Source organism: Carcharodon carcharias, chromosome 16 (assembly GCF_017639515.1).
Source record: "Carcharodon carcharias isolate sCarCar2 chromosome 16, sCarCar2.pri, whole genome shotgun sequence".
Lineage (NCBI taxonomy): Eukaryota > Metazoa > Chordata > Chondrichthyes > Lamniformes > Lamnidae > Carcharodon > Carcharodon carcharias.
This window is the reverse complement of record NC_054482.1, coordinates 100,049,535-100,068,724: the sequence shown is the minus strand read 5'-3', so window position 1 is coordinate 100,068,724 and position 19,190 is coordinate 100,049,535. Positions and strand designations below refer to the sequence as shown.

Below are 19,190 nucleotides of genomic sequence, written 5' to 3'. Positions count from 1 at the left end.
GCTAAAGGCCCTCAGACCATCCTGGTGGGGGATGGAGGTGTAGAGGGATTGGACGTCCATGGTGAAGAGGAAGCGTTTGGGGCCAGGGAACTGGAAAGTGTTGATGTGACGTAAGGTGTCAGAGGAATCACGGATATAGGTGGGAAGGGACTGGACAAGGGGAGAGAGAAGGGAGTCAAGATAACGAGAAATGAGTTCCATGGGGTAGGAACAGGCTGACACGATCGGTCTGCCGGGACAGTTCTGTTTGTGGATTTTGGGTAGGAGGTTGGGCGACTATCAGGTTGGAAGCTGTGGGAGGAAGATCTCCAGAGGAGATGAGGTCAGTGACAGTCCTGGAAACAATGGCTTGATGTTCAGTGGTGGGGTCATGGTCCAGGGAGAGGTAGGAAGAAGTGTCTGCGAGTTGACGCTCAGCCTCCGCGAGGTAGAGGTCAGTGCGCCAGACAATTATTGCAGTGGGTTTGGGACGATACGGCGTGAGAAGCTGCCACTGCGGCCGGCGGGTAAAACATCGCTTTACCCGCCTGCTACTGCACTTACTGTAAATCTGGGATAATTCCGCCCTAGGTTGGCACCTTCAACACTGAAAGTCTGATCGCAGTGCCACCTACAGATATCAGCCTGAACAGTTTGGAATGGGATTTGTCTCACACACGCAATAGTTTTCCACAGAATACGTACCTCACATACCTAACGTAGCAGCCCAATATTGCTGTCAAAATAACAAGGTTAAAAATGTTTGCTGTTAAGTGCAAATGGCTCAGCAACTTCAGGGAAAGGCAAATGCGCGGATTGCTGGAAAGTTGCTGTCCAAGATGCACCATTTCATGGTTAGCTTTGTGAAAAGGAATCCAAATGCATTGAGTGGCATGAGTTTGCGCTGTAGATGTGAAGTAAAGTTATCACGGAGAGTTTAAATCACTTTAAGTATAAGCACCCTGTTACTGATGAGTTGAATGTTAATTGTTGCCAACCAGACAGTCTGGCACCGAAAATTACCCATTACAGGTGTGAAGTCTCATGCCCTTCAGTGTTTGATTGAAGATTTTTTAAAAATTAAATTGATTTGTTTTTACTTTTTCTTTCTATTTTCTCTCTTAATCTAATCTTTCTTCCCCTCTTTGTTTCTCTTTCTGTACCTGGCTTGATGCCACTCTTCACTTACAATTCCTTGTTAAGGCTCTGTTGTTAATTTCAGAATTCTTCATTCTGATTGGTTAAGGGGATCCTTGGCACGTTGACCAGTGGAGGGTATTGCTTCTCTTCCTGTCTTGCATGCCCGGTAATTCGGCAAGCAAAATATCGTCAGTGTTAAATGGACATGGTCACGTCTAATTAACAGTGTGCATCATTTATCGACTGGTTGCAGGAACTTTGTGCCAATACTTCACTGGTTGGACTCTCTTGGCCTTGCCCATGAGGAATCAAGGCCAAGTGGAGCATTCAGGCCAGGAAGGGCTAAAGATTGGGGAGGGAGCAAGGGGAGGCAGTGAGGAGAAGAGGGGAGAGGAGGAGGATTGGGGGAAGAAGCTGGAAATGGTGTGAATAGGAGAGGGGAGGGAAAGAGGATGGGTACAGGGTAAGAGGTGGCAGGGAAAGGGGTAAAGAGTAATTACGGCAATGAAAGAGGACAGAGACAAACAAGCTCTCGCCAGTCGGGGTGGAGGTGAGCGATGCTGGGAAGATTTATCAGGGCTGGGATTAGGGGAAGGGGTTTTGCCTTTATTCCAGGATAGAGCAGGAGGCTCCCATTACTTCTGATATAGAGAGAGGGGCAGAAGAAACCAGTTAACATTGGGTCACAGGTAGAAGGGATTACATTAACAGGGTGGGGGAAGAGGAAGAAAGTCTACCCTCTCAGTGTGAGGTTTGCAGGAGATCCAGCCAGTGGTTTGTGAGTGGGCTGGGGTTGGCGAATGGAGGAGATGACAGTACTGGCTTCGGCTTTATACAAATAAGGGGCTGCAATTCTGTTAACGATTTCCACATTTTCAGCTAAGTTCCCTTATGATGGAGTAGTGTATGCTTTCATATGAATGTATGAAATAGGAGCAGAAATAGGTCATTCGGCCCCTCGAGCCTGCTCCACCTTTCATTAAGATCATGGCTGATCTGTTTGTGTTTTGAATTCCACGTTTCCATCCACCTCTGACAACTTTTGACTCTCTCGCCTAACAAGAATCTATCTATCCCTGCCTTAAAAATATTCAGTGACTCTGCCTCCACCACCTTCTGAGTCGGAGAGTTCCAAAAGTCACACAATCCTCTAAGAGAAAATAATTCTCCTTATAAAAACAAAAAACTGCAGCTGCTGGAAATCCAAAACAAAAACAGAATTAGCTGGAAAAACTCAGCAGGTCTGGCAGCATCGGCGGAGAAGAAAAGAGTTGACGTTTCCAGTCCTTATCGAGTCCTTAATTCTCCTTATCTCTGTCCTAAAAGGGCAACCTCCTAATTTTGAAACAGGCCCCCCGCTAGTTCCGGACTTATCCACAAGAGAAACATCCTTTCCACGTCCACCGTGTCAATACTGTTCAGGATCTTATTTACTTCAATCAAGTCACCTCTCACTCTACTAAACATCACTGGAAACAAGCCCAGTCTGTCTAACCTTTCCTCATAAGACAACCCGCTCATTCCAGATATTAATCTAGTAAACCTCCTCTGAACCGCCTCCAATGAACATACAAACATACAAATTAGGAGCAGGAGTAGGCCATTCGGCCCCTCCATCCTGCTCCACCATTCACCAAGATCATGGCTGATCTGATTTTAACCTCATATTCCTGTCTACCCCTGATAACTTTTCACCCCCTTTCTTAACAAGAATCTATCTACCTCTGCCTTAAAGATATTCAAGGAGTCTGCCTCAACCAACTTTTGAGGAAGAGGATTCCAAAGTCTCACAACCCTCTGAGAGAAAAATAATTTCCTCATCTCTGTCCTAACTGGGCAACCCCTTATTTTTAAACCGTAACCCTGAGTTCTAGCTCCCCCCACAAGAGGAAATACCCTCTCCACATCTACCCTGACAAGTTCCTTCAGGATCTTATATGTTACAATCAAGTCGCCTCTTACTCTTCTAAACCCCAATGGATACAAGCCCGGCCTGTCCAACGTTTCCTCATGAGTCAATCCTCCCATTCCAGGTATTGCTCTAGTAAACTTTCACTGAACTGCTTCTAATGCAGTTACATCTTTCCTTACATGCTTCCTCAGTGGAGGGAGGAGAGTGTGTGAGGACTGGTGTGGGAGGACTGGTGAGTAAATAAGAACTCCTCTGAAGTGAGGTGCCCAGGAAGGATAGCCAGGAATAGACCATTGATGCAGAAGAATTGAGGTTTGACAGGCAGGACGGTCACAAACATGGCAACAAGAATACTGGGAGGAAGGACATGGAGTTTGGAAGCAGGGGCCAGGTAATGAACCTAAGGAGTCCTTTAAAGCGAAATGTGGGAATATTTCAATGACATTCACTGTAGCTTTTTATTCCACACATCCATGTTCAAACTCTGCATAATTTGGAATAGTTTGGGAATAGGCAGCACATGGTGAATATTTGGAATATATTGATAAAATTCAGCATAGAGGTCACAAAATGAAATGTCAGTACATAGTGAGTGTAATACGACACAATATTTGTGAATGTCCAGCCAATCATAAAACATGAAAGACTCTTAAATTATAAGTTGAAACAAGAGTGCCAGCTAAACAGGTTGTTGGAATTATAATTGAACCTTTTGAGTGATCAGACTTTGAGGTCTATATAGTGCACACTTATGCCAGGATTTTCACGTTGGCGTACAGGGGTGGGCCCCGCACATTGACACGTACAATGACGCCTGATGACATTGGTAGTGTGTCCCGATGTCACCCACATCATTCAGATCTTTCGTTCAGTGGGTGTACGCAAGAGGCAGATGTGCACCCGCCTGTTAAGGCCAATAAAAAAACAATTAACTTAATTATCAATGCTGCCCGTCCCAACCTTAAGGTTGGCGGGGTGTGGGGGGGGGGTGGAGGCAGGCAAAGAGCCCAAGCGGCCTTTGCGTTTTTCAGGAAACCTCATCCACGGGCGGGATGAGGTTTCCTGAAGGCTTTATTAAATAAATAAATTATTTATTCACATTTCATAAATATATCCCAGATCATGTGACACTGTCACATGAGGGAAAATGTCTAAATAATTTTTACCCTTCTTTATTTAAATATTTCAATATGAAATATGAACACTGATGTTTAGTAGAGTGAGAGGTGACTTGATTGACCTAAATAAGATCCTGAACAGTATTGACAAGGTGGACATGGAAAGGATGTTTCCTCTTGTGGATAAGTCCAGAACTACGGGGCCCTCAAAATTAGGAGGTTGCCCTTTTAGGACGGAGATAAGGAGAATTATTTTCTCTCAGAGGATTGTGTGACTTTTGGAACTCTCTGGCTCAGAAGGTGGTGGAGGCAGGGTCACTGAATATTTTTAAGGCAGCTCTGTGCCTCAGGGAGATTTCTCCGCTCTTTCGTAAAATGGCAGCACGAAGCACATGGCGGGCAGCGATTGGCTCTGCGTCCGCCTGCGCCCGTTCCCGACCGGCTCACCCGACAGAGAGAAAATTCTCCCCTTAGAGAAGATATAGTGCAGACTTTAAGTTGTGTCCAGTACAGATTGTGCAGTGTATATATTACAGACTGGGAGGAGTATGTAGTGCAGATGGTGGGGTATTTATAGTTCAGACCTGAATTCCATCCATCCTAAAGAATGTCCTTGGAGAGGGGGGACTTTGCAGTGTTCGCGGGCCAGCGAGGGGTGATCATTCAGAAATTTTGGAACCAGTCCCTCAGTGCTTTTGCTGTTAACACTTAAGAGTATAAAGAGTTCGCAGAAAGCCGATTTATTATATGCAGGTAAAAACTACTTGCTGTCGAGATAATTGCATCTACTTTCACCCAGAGGCTAGTGAAAGGGTCAGCTCAGCCAACATTTTCCCATGCTTTGCACTGCCAGCTCTAGAGTTGCCATTCCTTCCACTGTAAGTAGCAGTTCAGTCACATTATGAATTCATAACATTGACACATAGGATGTGTCAATAGAACACTGAAGAACATGGAGCGTAGTCAGCGCTTTAGGATGGGTTTTTGTGCTGAATGCATCAGAAAGACTTCATTGGAGATTAAGCATGCTGAATGTCAAGCTGGTTACCATTACAATAAATTTGCCAATATTGCCTATTGCAGTGGAAATTTCTGATTACTTCAGCATTCCCCGACTAAGATTTCATGAAGAACCACGTTATTAAAGCCCTGACTTTGCAATTTCAGACACTCTCAGGTATTTAATAACTCTGACAATTTATTATTATTTATGTGCATGACATCTGTTTTCATTTCTTTTGCCAAAGGTATATTAACAGTTATCTAATCAATGGTCAAGAGTGCAGCAGAGAGCACGCTGTCTATATGTACGGCATTTCTCCAGAGTTCCCAGCTCTTATTGTTTCAGCTATTCTCACAGGAGTCTTTCAGAGTGAAAAATGTTGTATCGAGCTGATGTTTTTGAAATATAAAAGTGTGTGTCTGTGTTTCCGTGTGAGAGAGAAGAAATGGTTTAGGAAGGGTAGAAAGATAGGAGCAGGTCTACTAACTGTAGCTGACAGTGTCAGGTAATCACATTAAAATGTGGCTGGATTTAGAACTTCATCAATTATTCTGTCATCTTAAATCTATAACGTTTCTGACCCATTCTAAGTACCATTAAAAATTGAAAATGTACTGAAAATCACCTTTAATATGTGATGAGACTCTAGGAACATTCTCATGCTGGTGCTGATTTATCTCAGGCCACTCTCAGTCAGAGTTTTATTATAATTCAGAATTCAGAGCACAGGCTATATACCATGCACATGTGTCACTGCTATTGCTTCAGCCAACAGATCAGGCATTGCAGGAATAAGCTTTATACAACTATTTCCTGAGAACTATCAAAGTGGAACTGTGGGGGAAGATTTCATCTGTCTTAGCTACAGTAAAATTCTAAGCCTATTCTTTATAAAAAGGTTTAATATGTAGCCCACGGAGGAAATCTTCCCCTTATTTTATTTATTTGGATCTAGAGAATGTTACACAGTCATTACAGGTCTCCAAATCCATTTCATATTAAATATGTACAGAAACCCACTTTTGAAGATGTTATATCACAATGAATGTAGGCAACAGGCATTTAGTACATAAAGATTTAATTTCTATGTGTGTATATATATAATATATATATATATATTTACACACACCCATATTACATATACATGCATGATGTAGGTTATGGGGAATGCACAACATTAAAATGAATTCCTCTGCAGGCATCAATGCAATGACCGTGAGAGATGATTGCAGCCATGCACAATTTATAGCTATCATTCCCCTTGATAGTAGACTTGCCATTAGAGGTAAACATATATGATCTTTGAGATTGGCTGCTCATTAATCTGCATGTCACAAAACTTGATGTTACCGTTTGCTGATCCCGGTAATTATAATCACATTGATACTGTAGAGTTGTCACATGTGGGGTTTGTGTTATTGTAATCACCCTGAGGAGAGATGTCACATTCAGAATGTTTGTGATTTAGTCCATGTAGTGCAGTCTGTTTATTGCTGTTTTGTTGGCACTTCCTCAAGATTTCTTCTCCTTATTTGCCTCAGTAGTGGAAGTGTTGGTAATATTTGGTTAAGTGGGTTCCACTGGAGCTGGTGTTACCTTTACCTCCCTCCTGGCTCCAGCAGCACGCGGATGGAGAGCAAGATTTTCATCCTCAGTCATCTGTTGTTTGGCAAAGTTCACAAATACCTGCGCAAAGGTAAATTAAGCATTAGCTCTGGTAACTCGACAACACCACCAAGCCAACTGTGTATAAGAGTTTGCATTGTTTTTATTTGAAGAAACAACAGCTTGTATTTATATAGAGCATTGCTGATGCAGAAAAATGTCCCAAGATGCATCACAGAAACATAAGGAAACATGGGTGTCGAGTCAAAGAGTGAGCGATTAAGAGGGGTGCTCCACACTTGGTCAAAGAGGTGATTGAAGGAGGGTCATAAAGGAAGGCAGGGAGTGGAAGGATGGAGGAGTTTATTGATAGAAAGTGGAGATTTGGCCAACAATGGCAGGTAAAAGTGAGAAGAGGGTGCAGAGTAAGAGAGGGCTCGGGGCGGTTGTTGGCTGGAGGAGGTTACAGGGATAGACAACTTGATGCACATGAATTTTAAATTTGAGCCCTTGGTGGGCTGGGACCCAATGTTGGTCAGCAAGGACAGGGTGAGGGAAGAACAGGAGTTGGTGCAGATTAGGATATGGACAATAGAGTTTGGATGAACTGAAGTTTATGCTTAGAAATGACCAGGCATATATAAGGGTTTCAGTCATGGAGAAGCTGAGGTGTGATTCTCAAACCTGTACTTATGCAGTTGGAAGTTGGTGATGGAGAGGAATGGGTTTTGGAAACTCAGCTCCATTTGAAAAGAATGTTGAGGTCATATAAAATCTGGTTCAGCCTGAGACAGTGGCTGAAGAGGGCGATAGAGTTGGTGGTGAGAGCTTGGAGTTTGTGGTGGGGGCCTGAAGATGACGGCTTTGGTCATCCTAATGTTTACCTGGAAAAAGTTAAGGATCATCCAGCACTGGATGACCGGAAAATAATCTGATTGAGTAGAGGCAGTGGAGTGATTGAGAAATATAGAGGGGAGGGATACAGCTGGCTGTCATTGTAGTGCATATGGAAGCATCCTTGTGGATGATGGCACCAAGGAACTGCATTTAGACGGGAAAAGGAGTCAAGGATAGATCGCTAGGGAACTCTGGAGTACAAGAAAGACTTGCATTTATAAAACGCTTTTCACAATCAATCGTGTCCCTAAGCACTTTAAAGCCAATGAAATACTTTGGAAGTGTAGTCACTGTTATAAAGAAGGAAATGCGGCAGTCAAGTTGCACACAGCAAGCTCCCACAAACATTAGTGTGATAATGATTAGATAATCTGTTTTGTGTGATATTGATTGAGTGATAGGTATTGATCAGTCAGAAAGGAAGACTGTAAACGATATAGAATGTAGTCAAGGAATATTCTGAATATTTGATGAATATGCACATATAGTTTGGGCATTGATTCATTCTCTACTCAGTGAAATAGAAAACTGCTGGCTAATGGAGCAATTTGCAATAGTAAGATTGTCATCCAGTCCTGCAATAGGCTTTCATTTCCTGCAGATAACCAAAATGTAAGAGAATGAAAAGTCCAATTAAAGAAACCTTTATACTAAAGGATTGCAGCTGACTGCAGACCCCCTCAATTGTAGTGTAACAAACTTCAGGTTTAAGAGCTGAGAGTATCACAGATCCTTGACAATGTGGGACAGCAATTCTGTTGTTGGGATATGGGGGTTGGTTTTAGTTGTGTGAACATGGGTTGCTGGTGGTTTGTGTTTGCTCTCTATTGGCTCCTTGTGTGAAAGAGAAGCACAATGAAGCCATGGAGAACCCCCTTCTCTCCCAGTTAGGGAGTCAAAGGGGCAAATAATGATGTGCTGCTTTCCTGAACCAGGATACAGTGTTTAGTGGAAGGCAACTGGCACCTTAGGGTCAGCTGGTATTTCCCAAATATAACAAGGCATTCTTAGGTGTTGGCAGTGAATTGGGAGCTGCTCATTGGATCTCCTGGAAAGGAGGGAGACTTAAACTGAAAATCATTACAGAGAGAAAGCTTGAGAAAACAAAAAGACTTTGAGTTTTGATGGGAGGATAGGGAATATTTCATATATTGTTTCCGTTACCTGGTCTAAAGTTGTTTGTGAAACTGAGTATTCATCTATCTTCAGCTGCTCTTTGTTGGAGATCAGTAACTGGAAGATTTTGGATAATGATGAAGAAGACAGCTTATACTGGATCATGTTGTGATGTTTCTCTATTTGCAAGCTGTTGGGGAAGTTGCTCTTGAAGAATACTTCTGCTGGATTCAGGTCAGGTGAAGCTCCAGGCTGAGTTCCTTGAACCTTCAAAGTCACCACATAGCCATCGCCAAACCTGATGAATGAAAAATAAGTCAGCGGTTTATAAAGCACCTTCCCACTGTATGATATTCACTTGATCAATGAGTGGCAAACAACTCATTAAGGAAAGGACATGGTCTAATAATTCATAATAAGTAATAGCTAGTCTTCCCAGCTCCAAATTAAGACTGATGAGTTAGGATGGACTGAATGACCTTCCTTAATTATATTTATCTGGGGATCTTGTGAAATAGGTCAACAATGCATCAGATTATAATAGCATTATTGTAACATCATTCACCCTCCTCTACAAATGATTGGAGCACTGGAGCTGCACAGACTGCTTTCTAGCAGCTGTCAAAAATAAAGAAGGCTTCAACAACATTTGTTGCTCAAAGCCACATGGGTGGATTTTCCTCCCCAGGGCTTGGGATGAAGAGTTTGAGAGTATCCATTTCAAACTTGGGCACAAACTGCACATGAATTGCCTCCCATTAAAATGAACAGATGGAAAATCAAGAACAGTTTGTGTCCAAATTTGCACTAAGAACCTACGCCCTGTTGAAACCCATCCTGTAACATGTAAATTCTGACAGGTAGCAGATCAACTGGGAAGGCTGGCAATGAATTTGGACCTACTTGTATTTCAGGTGCTGTGTGGTACCCAGACACTTGAACTGTCCATTCACCATGATGGCCAGTCTTGTGCAGAGAGCTTCACATTCTTCCATGCTGTAAGGGAGCATAAAAATGGTCACTTCTGGATGTCTAGTGCAACGAAATTATTTAAGTTCAACAAGAGGTTACTAAAAAGGTGCAATCACCTGTGTGAGGTCAACACTACAGCTCTTCCTTTCCGGATAATACTGAGAATACAATTCCAGAGGAACCGACGAGACTTTGGATCCATGCCTGTAGTTGGCTCATCCTAACAGAACACAGTGACATGTTAAAACATGAATATTAACCATGCTACAAGCAATGGCTTACCATTTAATGATTAAATCTGATTAACATTGGACATGCAAAAAAACAGGCTTAGTCAATGTTGCTAAAACTGTCTAATTTTTCTCTCAAACAAATGGCTGCTAATATAAAATTAACTTTTTTTTTGCAACTGAAGAGGTTTTTTTTTTCCCTCTCAGGATATGGCAGATGCTGGCATGGCAAGGTTTGTTGCCATCCCTATTTGCCCTGAGAACGGGTTGATGGTGAGGCTTCTCGTCGAGTCGCTGCCATCCTTGTAGTGATGGGGGAGGGGGTGGTGGCGGTACAGGGAATTCCAGAATATTGTCCCAGCGACGATAAAGGAATGGTGAAATATGACCAACTCAGGACTGTCCATTAGACAGAGCAGAATGTTGAGATGTTACTTTCAAATGACATGGTTGCTCTTGTCTTACTCAGTGGTAGAGCTTTTAGGGGAAATTTGAAGCAACGTTAGGATCCTTAGCACATTTGTATTTGGCCTTAGCGCATCTGCACTTATCCGACAGATGTTAGGCAGCTATTGCTACAGTATATTGGTATATAAGATTATGAAGGGCATAGATAGGGTGGATAGGGAGGCAATTTTTCCTTTAGTAGAGGGGTCAATAACCAAGGGGCATAGATTTAAGGTAAGAGGTAGAAGCCTAAGAGGGGAGTTGAGGAGAAATTTTTTCACCCAGAGGGTGGTGGGAGTCTGGAACTCACTGCCTGATAGTGTAGTCAAGTCAGAAACTCTTGTAACATTTAAGAAGCATTTAGATATTCCTCCTGGGCCATGGACCAAGCGCTGGAAACGAGATTAGTGTAGTCAGATCTTTGTTGACCACTTGGGCTGAATGGCCTCCTTCTGTGCTGTAAACGTCTATGAGTCTATATTCTGAATATTCTCATTCTTTCTACTGGAGGGATTCCAAATGTCTTAAAACTTTGCTCTGAAGCTGGTAAAGTTTCACTGATACTATAGGTGACTCTTAAGGATGCTTCAATGGTGAATGAAAGACATAATGCAATCCTATAGAGGGGTTCGTTGCTATAGTAATATCTATTTCCTGAACACACAGCACCTAATGCAGAACCTAGCCCTACAAATGGATCTGTACTTCAGCAGTCTCTCTGGGAGGAGAAGGGAGAAATTTGGAAAAGCTAACAAAAAGCAAAATACGCACAACCTGAAGCAGTTATGCAATAAATTATTCCTTCCCCAGAAATACAGAATAATTAGGTAGAAATTGTGGTGGCTGATTGTAACGAATTGTGAATTCCTCCCTCTGCTACAAAGCTGAAAACATGAACTAGTTCAATATAAATGGGTTAGCCCCTATGTTAATATTTTGTAGATAAAGGAAATCACTACAATCGTAGAATTTATAGCACATTTATAGCTATTCAGCTCATCATGCCTGTGCTGGCTCTTTCAAATAGTGATCCAATTGGTCCCTCTCCCTTGCTTTTACCTCAAAGCCCTGAAAAATGTTCTTTTCTAGTAAATATCCAATTTCCTTTTGAAAGTTAAAGTAGAATCTTCTTCCACCACCTTTTCAGTCCAGTCAGTGTATACCAGATATAAGAGAGTATATAAAAATAATTTATCTTCAAGTCTCCTCTGGTCCTTTTTGCTAATCACCTTAAATCTGTATCCACTGGTTATTGCCAGTGGAAACAGTTTTTCCTTATTTACTTGATTCAACCACTGCCCCCCACCCCCACAACATTACTGAAATGGTGCTGTACGATTTTAGTCTTTGACATAGCATGCTGAGTCAAAGAGGGACATCCTGGTGTCATGTCCAGAGCTACAGTTTGTAATGCTTCCTGAGCATTCAGGCATAGTGTCACTCTTGAGCCAGTTCTGGGATGCAGCTGGGATGGGAGTAAAGAAGCACAACACCACCTACCAGTAACACAACTGGAGGGCAGCCAATGAGGGCGATGGCTGTGGAGAGTTTCCGTTTGTTCCCTCCGCTGTATGTGCCAGCTATCTGATTGGCATACTTAGTGAGATCCAGCTTCTCAATGCCCCAGTCGGCAACCTGCAAGTGGGATCGATAGAAATTTAGCACCTTACACACCACTGGAACAGTCAGGAGATCATTTTCTGGGGAACACCCTTGGACTCACAGGCTTGAATATTCTGCAGTAGCAAGGGCACATTCTGGGCAGTGAATGCTCAGTCTAAACTGTTGAAGCCCAATGAATATCTGTGTGCAGTGAAACTAAATCCAGTTAGCACTCTGGTAGATAGGTAGGTATATACATATATATATATTTATTCTTTCATGGAAAGTGGGCATCGCTGGCAAAGCCAGCATTTGTTGCCCATTCCCAATTGTCCTTGAACTGAGTGGCTTGCTAGGCCATTTCAGAGGGCAGTTAAGAGTCAGCCGTATTGGACATGAGTGGGTTTTTACAACAATTGATGATAGTTTCCATGGCCAGATGATATTCAGATTTTATTAACTGAATTTAAATTCCATCAGTTGCCATGATGGGATTTGGACCCAAGTCTCCAGAACATTAGCCTAGGCCTCTACATTGCCATCTCACCTGTATATAAACCTAGGTATATAAAATCCCAATTGGCGGTGGTGTATCAATGTTATAATAAATTCCAACAGAAAAGTGCAAGAATGATGTCCAATGGTGAATACACAGAATAAAACCATGGAAGTACCTATGGACCCAGAGCTTATTTCTTAGTATTTCAAATTCCCTTTTATGGAATTCTCAAAAACGTTCACTCACCTATGTATTTTACGGAGCCATTACCTGTCTGCAGGAATTACTATGGCACATCCAGCTTTCCTGGGTGACTTTGTTTAATGATTATATTGGGAACAAGGCGGGTCGAGGATTAAGGCAATTTGTATAGTCTTGGTTTCTGGTGATTAATTAGGTCTTGAGCGGGCAGGCAGAAGGGGGGAAAGGGACGACCCAATGCTAATCTAGAATATTCTATGATCTTAGTATAAGAAAAAAGTTCTGCAGTCCTTAGAGTTAAAGTACTGGACAGTGTCATTGATGGTGCCATGACCGGAATCTAAGCTGTGCTTTGCTTCTATTTTGAGCAGTGTTTCTTCATTCACACCATGCTCTGGTAGTGTAGGTGATTTGACAGAAACAAAGCATTGTTTTGACAATAAGGTTTAAGTGTTTTGAAATGCTTAACACTGAATTTAGTGCCAGATTTTGTCAACATCACTTTAAAAGCATAAAATATCACTTTCACTAACTTTATATTATGTCATTTAAAATTTGAGGCAAGATTTAAAATCTCTCCATGGCCTCGGCCCTTCCTATCTCTGTAACCTCCTCAAGCCCTACAACCCTTCATTTCTCTGCAACTTCCTCCAGCCCCTACAACACTCCCTATCTCTGTAACCTCCTCCGGCCCTGCAACCCTCCCCATCTCTGTAACCTCCTCGCCCCTACAACCCTCCCTATCACTGTAATCTCCCCCTGCCCTGCAACCCTCCCTATCTCTGTAACCTCCTCCAGCCCTACAACCCTCCAACATATCTGCACTCCCCTAATTCTGGCCTTGATTTTAATCGCTCTGCCATTGGCTACACCCTGAGCTCTGGAATACCCAACCTAAACGTCTATGCTTCTCTACGTCTCTCTCCTAAGACACTCCTTAAAATGTATCTCTTTGGTCATCTATCCTAAGAACTCATTATGTGGCTGAGTATCATATTTTGGTTGATAACATTCCTGTGGAGCACCTTGGGATGTTTTACTGCATTAAAGGCACTTTATAGTAACTAGGGAAGAGTTCAGCTGGTCATACTTGTGTCTTGCTGTCAAGATTCTTGGCTACGTTGGTACTCTATATTGTTTGCTCCCTGACAGTGCTATCAGCACAAAACAGTTATCTGAGATCTTTATCCTTCTCAGTACTTAAAGGTCACAAGCATTAAAATTTATTTCATTCAATGAGACATTACAGCAAGTCCCCTCTTCTCCTTATATACTGGTCTCAGTCACACTTGTGCCATAAGTTGCAAAAAAAAGTAATCATTGGCTGAATTACCCGGTCAATCTCATCTTCTGGGACACCACGCAGCCTTGCGTACAGTAAAAGGTGTTCACGGCCCGTGAGCAAGTCATCGATAGCATCAAACTGGGGGCAGTATCCCATGTTCTGGTGAACATCGTCAATATGGGTGAGAATACTGGGGAAGATTCACAAAACAAAGCAACTGAGTTTTAGGAGAAAGCATCATTAGCAAAGATGGCACATTTGTTTCCGATTGCTTCATTTCTACCAAACAGCTCAAAAAAAAACTTGAGGACTCATTTTCTGATGGACTTTGTCTTAAAATATCTAACTGTACCTACAAGTGTGCAGGGATGTAGTTCATCTATCACTGCAGTATACCTGTAGCCCGCTATTGAAGCTTCGCCAGAGGTGGGATCTACGTCCCCTGTCAGCATTTTGAATGTAGTCGTCTTTCCAGCACCATTGACACCCAGAAGCCCAAAGCACTAAAGTACAGAAGAAAAATGCACGATTAAGACATTATGATCCTGTTCAATGAAACATGTCCACTGAGGATACTGGTGCAGATATATGGTTACCTATGTATATATTTGAAAGATGAAACATACCTCTCCTGGTCGAATGCCTACGCTGATTCTATCCACAGCTGGCCTGTTTCTCCCCATGTAATACTGTAGGAACAGAATTTAACATTAGTTCCACATATTAACCTGCCTCACATACATCCACATTAATAGGCTGGCCAGGTTTCACTCACTTTGGTCAGTTCCTTTATTTTCAAAATGTCGTGCTTGCCCGCACTCCGAATCCTTGCACGTTCCTCAGCTACATCGTCATCTTCTTCAATGGCAGGCAAGTTGTTGAGACTTGGTGGCCTGTATCAAACAGAAAGACATTCAGCGTACATGCTGATACAATGGCTAAAGGCTAATTAAAGTTTGAATGGGCCAGAAATCGTGACATGTGCAGCTAGTGGGTGTAGCTTATGCCACCAGCGTTCACTTGTAAAATGAACCCTCTAGTCTGTAGATTCCATCAGCTGCTGGATAAATTTACTAGTGAACTAATAGGAAAAGAACATCTGTGATGTTTTGCTAATCAGAAGACATGAATGTTCACTATGTCAACTTGTCAGCCTACTCCTAGTTCTCAAGACGATGAAGGCACATAGCTATTTAAAGATTTACACTTAAAATTAAATAGTTTACTAGGGGCCAATAATAGAAAAAACGATTCATGGCAAATTGACTGCGAATTTTTAATTTCTCTCCCTCAGTTGAAGCCAGTTTCTGTATTACCAATGGTGTAGACCAGTTTTACTCTTTACGTTTTCACATCCAATCCTGCCACTATATCCTGCTCATCCATCTCTTCTACCCTACCTTGTCACCTGGCTCCCCTGCAACTCCAATTTAAATTTTTAATCCTTGTGTTTAAATCCCTTTGTGGCCCATTCTCTCCCTATCTCTGTAGCCACCTCCAGCCCTACAAAAGTCCAGTTTCTCCAGTTCCGGCCTCTTGTGCATCTTTTAGTTCCTCTGCCCCCATTATTGATGGATGTGCCTGCACTCACCTAGACTCTATGCTCTAGGATTTCCATTCTAAACACTTCCTCCACTCACTTCCCTCTCTTCCATAGAACCATAGAAAAGTTACAGCACAGAAGGAGGACATTTGGCCCATCTTGTCCATGCCAGCCTGCGGACATCCAGGTGCCCTTTCTAATCCCACCTTCCTGCACCCGGCCCATAGCCCTGCAGCTTACAGCACTTAAGGTGCAGATCCAGGTACTTTTTAAAAGAGTTTAGAGTTTCTGCCTCTACCACCAACTTGGGCAGCGAATTCCAGACATCCAGTACCCTCTGCGTAAAAAAGTTCTTCCTCATGTCCCCCCTATGCCTTCTGCCACTTATCTTGAAATCTATGTTCCCTGGTTCTAGAATTCTCTACCAAGGGAAACAATTTTTCATGTCCACTCTATCGATTCCCCTCATAATTTTGTACACCTCAATCAAGTCACCCCTCAGCCTTCTTTGTTCTAAGGAAAATATCTCCAACCTATCCAATCTCTCCTCATAGCTACACTTTTCTAATCCTGGCAACATTCTTGTAAACCTCCTCTGCACTCTCTCCAGAGCTATTACGTCCTTCCTGTAATGTGGTGACCAGAACTGCACACAATACTCCAGTTGTGGCCTCACCAGTGTTTTATACAATTCCAACATTATATCCTTACTTTTATATTCAATATCTCTGCCAATGAAGGAGAGCATACCATATGCCTTCTTTACAATCTTGTCTACTTGAACTGCTGCCTTCAGGGATCTGTGTACATGTACGCCAAGATCTCTCAATTCATCTACTCCTCTTAGTACATTCTTAATTACTTTGTAATCCCTGTAACTGTTTGACCTCCCTAAATGTATGACCTCATGCTTCTCTATGTTAAAATCTATCTGCCACTTTACCGCCCACTCCACCAACCCATCTATATCATTTTGGAGATTAGGGCTATCCTCTAAACTATCCACTACTTGGCCAATCTTTGTGTCATTTGCAAATTTCCCAAACGTGACCCCCACGTTCACGTCCAAATCGTTAATATATAACACAAACAGCAAGTGTCCCAACACCGAGCCCTGTGGAACACTGCTTGAGACAACTTTCCATTTGCAAGGGCATCCATCGACCATTACCCTTTGTTTCCTGTTACAAAGCCAACCTTTTATCCAGTTTGCCACATTACCCTGAATCCCATGGGCTTTTACTTTCCTGACCAATCTGCCATATGGGACCTTGTCAAATGCCTTGCTAAAATCCATGTACACAACATCCACTGCACTACCTTCATCAACCCTTCTTGTCACTTCCTCAAATAATTCAATCAAATTTGTGAGGCAAGACCTTCCTTTAACAAATCCATGCTGACCATCCCTGACTAGTCCATGCCTTTCCACATGACAGTTAATCCTATCTCTCAGGATTGATTCTACTAATTTGCTCATCACCGATGTAAGACTAACTGGCCTATAATTGTTTGGCATTTCCTTTGATCACTTTTTAAACAATGGAACTACGTTACATTTCTCCAGTCCTCCAGTACCTCCCCTATATCTAGTGAAGATTGAAAATCATCCTCAGAGCATCTGCTATCTCCTCCCTGACTTCCTTCAGCAGCCTCGGAAACAATCCATCTGGCCCTGGTGACTTATTAGCTGTCAAGGGTTTCAACCCTTCGAGTACTTCCTCTCTCTTTATGACTATCCCTTCCAATATCTCGTAGTGTTCCTCCTGGATTACTTTATCTACATCCTCCCTTTCCTTTGTAAACACAGGGACGAAATATTCATTCAAAACCCTTCCCACAGCCTCTGCATCTACACACAAGTTTCCATTTTCATCTCTGATAGGCCCCACTTTTTCCTTAACTAACCTTTTAGCATTAAGGCCATTCCTATAAACCCATATCCTCCCCTTCCAATATTTCCTTTCTTAACTGAACATTAATTTTCTCTCTGATTATGCTCTGGAGCATCTGGGGAGGCTGTTAAGTGCAAGTTCTTAATGTTGAAGTGTTACACTTTGGTGGTGGTGTGTTACAGTTCACTCAAGGAGTCTGAGTTACTGAGCAACATGCACTTTTAAATGCAGGCTGTAGTCTGGAGCTAAGGATAGTGATGGTAGGGGCTCCAATGTTCTTTCAATCACATGGTGGCTGACCAGGGATCTCTGCCACTCTTACCACCTGCCATTAGCATGTGTTCGGAGGATTTGCAGGTTGATAATCAACCTGTTTGTCTGCTGTATCAATGCACCTTCCTCGGCCATCAAGTCTGAGGGGGTGTGGAACCCAGAGCTTCTGAACTGGAGGTAGGGACACTACCCTCTGTCCCACAAGATCTGTGCTACCTTTAAGTCCCTTAATCAATATCCCTCAGTTTTGATAACCACATGAAAGGAAGAACATAAAAATAAATTTACAGGTACAAACACAGATTCATTAGAATACTTTATGAATGAATAGTTCCAGGTATGAAATGGAACTTGAAAAGTTAGGACTTTGCTCACTAGGGTTGAGAAAGTTAGGGAGTGATCTGATAGAGGTCTTCATAATTATGGATGGTCCTGATTAAGTAAACAGTTATTTCCATTGAACTGGGAGATGTTAACAGGGGGCACACACATTAAGTTAATCCCAAAGAAATGAAAGGAAGGGTTACAGATGATTTCTATCCATGGAGGTGGTTAGATGTGGAATTTTCAACTACAAATTGTTGTTGAAAGGGGATTCATAAGTTGTTTTTCCAAGGCAAATTTGTTGCTTGAGAAAGAGGAATATTAAAGGCACTGGTGAGTGAACATGGATAAACTACACTGCTACTAGCGGCAAAATGTGATAGAGGAAGGAAATGTTATAAACTGGAGAAAAGTGTATACGTACAAATGGCTGAGAAAAAAGCGATGCTGGAAAATGAGATTCAAAAGGAAGTAGACGACTCCTTCGATTGCCATGGCTGTAAGGTTCTTGCCAATGAACTCCCAATGGAATGGGTTAAAATAAAAATCTTCACCTGCAAAGCAAGATTCAGCATATTAACAAATAAGCTTGTATACCTTGAAAACCATTCTGAATTAATTTTCACAAATATCGACTGATTTTCAATGCTGATGTGTTAGTGTGCAACGATTGTAATCTTGGTCTATGCTGAGTCAGTTTAACTCAGTTAGGATGATGCTAAGGGCATTGCAATTGACCTCTGGCAAGGGGAAATTCATCCAGAGTTCCTGTTCTGGAATGTCATCCAGTGTTCCCCTTTTTGAAAGTACAAGTGGGTGGTGAGAAAGGCCCTCCCCATCAGATCCTTCCTACACGCCAGGAGTCTCACCCCCTCTGCACGCTGCCCTCAAGGTGGCTGTGGTGGGGAATAGACCGTTGTTCACTTCCTTGTGGATTGTGCCTTTGCAAAGAAAGTCTGGAGAGGGATGCAGTGGTGTTTGTTGTAGTTCATCCTGAGCAGTTCTGTGACACAGGACTCTGTGCTCTATGGGCTGTTCCCAGGGACACACACCGAGACAAACATCAGCTGCAGCTGGAGGATCATCAACTCAGTGAAAGATGCTCTTTGGTCTGCCCGAAACTTGTTGGTCTTCCAGCGCAAAGAATTG

General features: G+C 42.5%; 1 protein-coding gene across 1 annotated transcript in view; it reads right to left on the bottom strand.

The window, feature by feature from the left end:
- Positions 1-6,213: 6,213 nt before the first annotated feature.
- Positions 6,214-19,190, bottom strand: part of abca4b (ATP-binding cassette, sub-family A (ABC1), member 4b) — a 124,659-nt gene continuing 111,682 nt past the window's right edge. Inside the window, exons 41-50 of the mRNA XM_041208269.1 lie at positions 18,466-18,595; positions 14,782-14,899; positions 14,633-14,695; positions 14,403-14,509; positions 14,055-14,196; positions 11,920-12,054; positions 9,859-9,962; positions 9,674-9,766; positions 8,819-9,068; positions 6,214-6,838 (exon numbers count right to left, since the gene is read on the bottom strand). Coding sequence (XP_041064203.1) covers positions 6,719-6,838; positions 8,819-9,068; positions 9,674-9,766; positions 9,859-9,962; positions 11,920-12,054; positions 14,055-14,196; positions 14,403-14,509; positions 14,633-14,695; positions 14,782-14,899; positions 18,466-18,595 — 1,262 coding nt within the window. The 3' untranslated portion in view covers positions 6,214-6,718. The remainder of the gene's footprint in view (positions 6,839-8,818; positions 9,069-9,673; positions 9,767-9,858; positions 9,963-11,919; positions 12,055-14,054; positions 14,197-14,402; positions 14,510-14,632; positions 14,696-14,781; positions 14,900-18,465; positions 18,596-19,190) is intronic.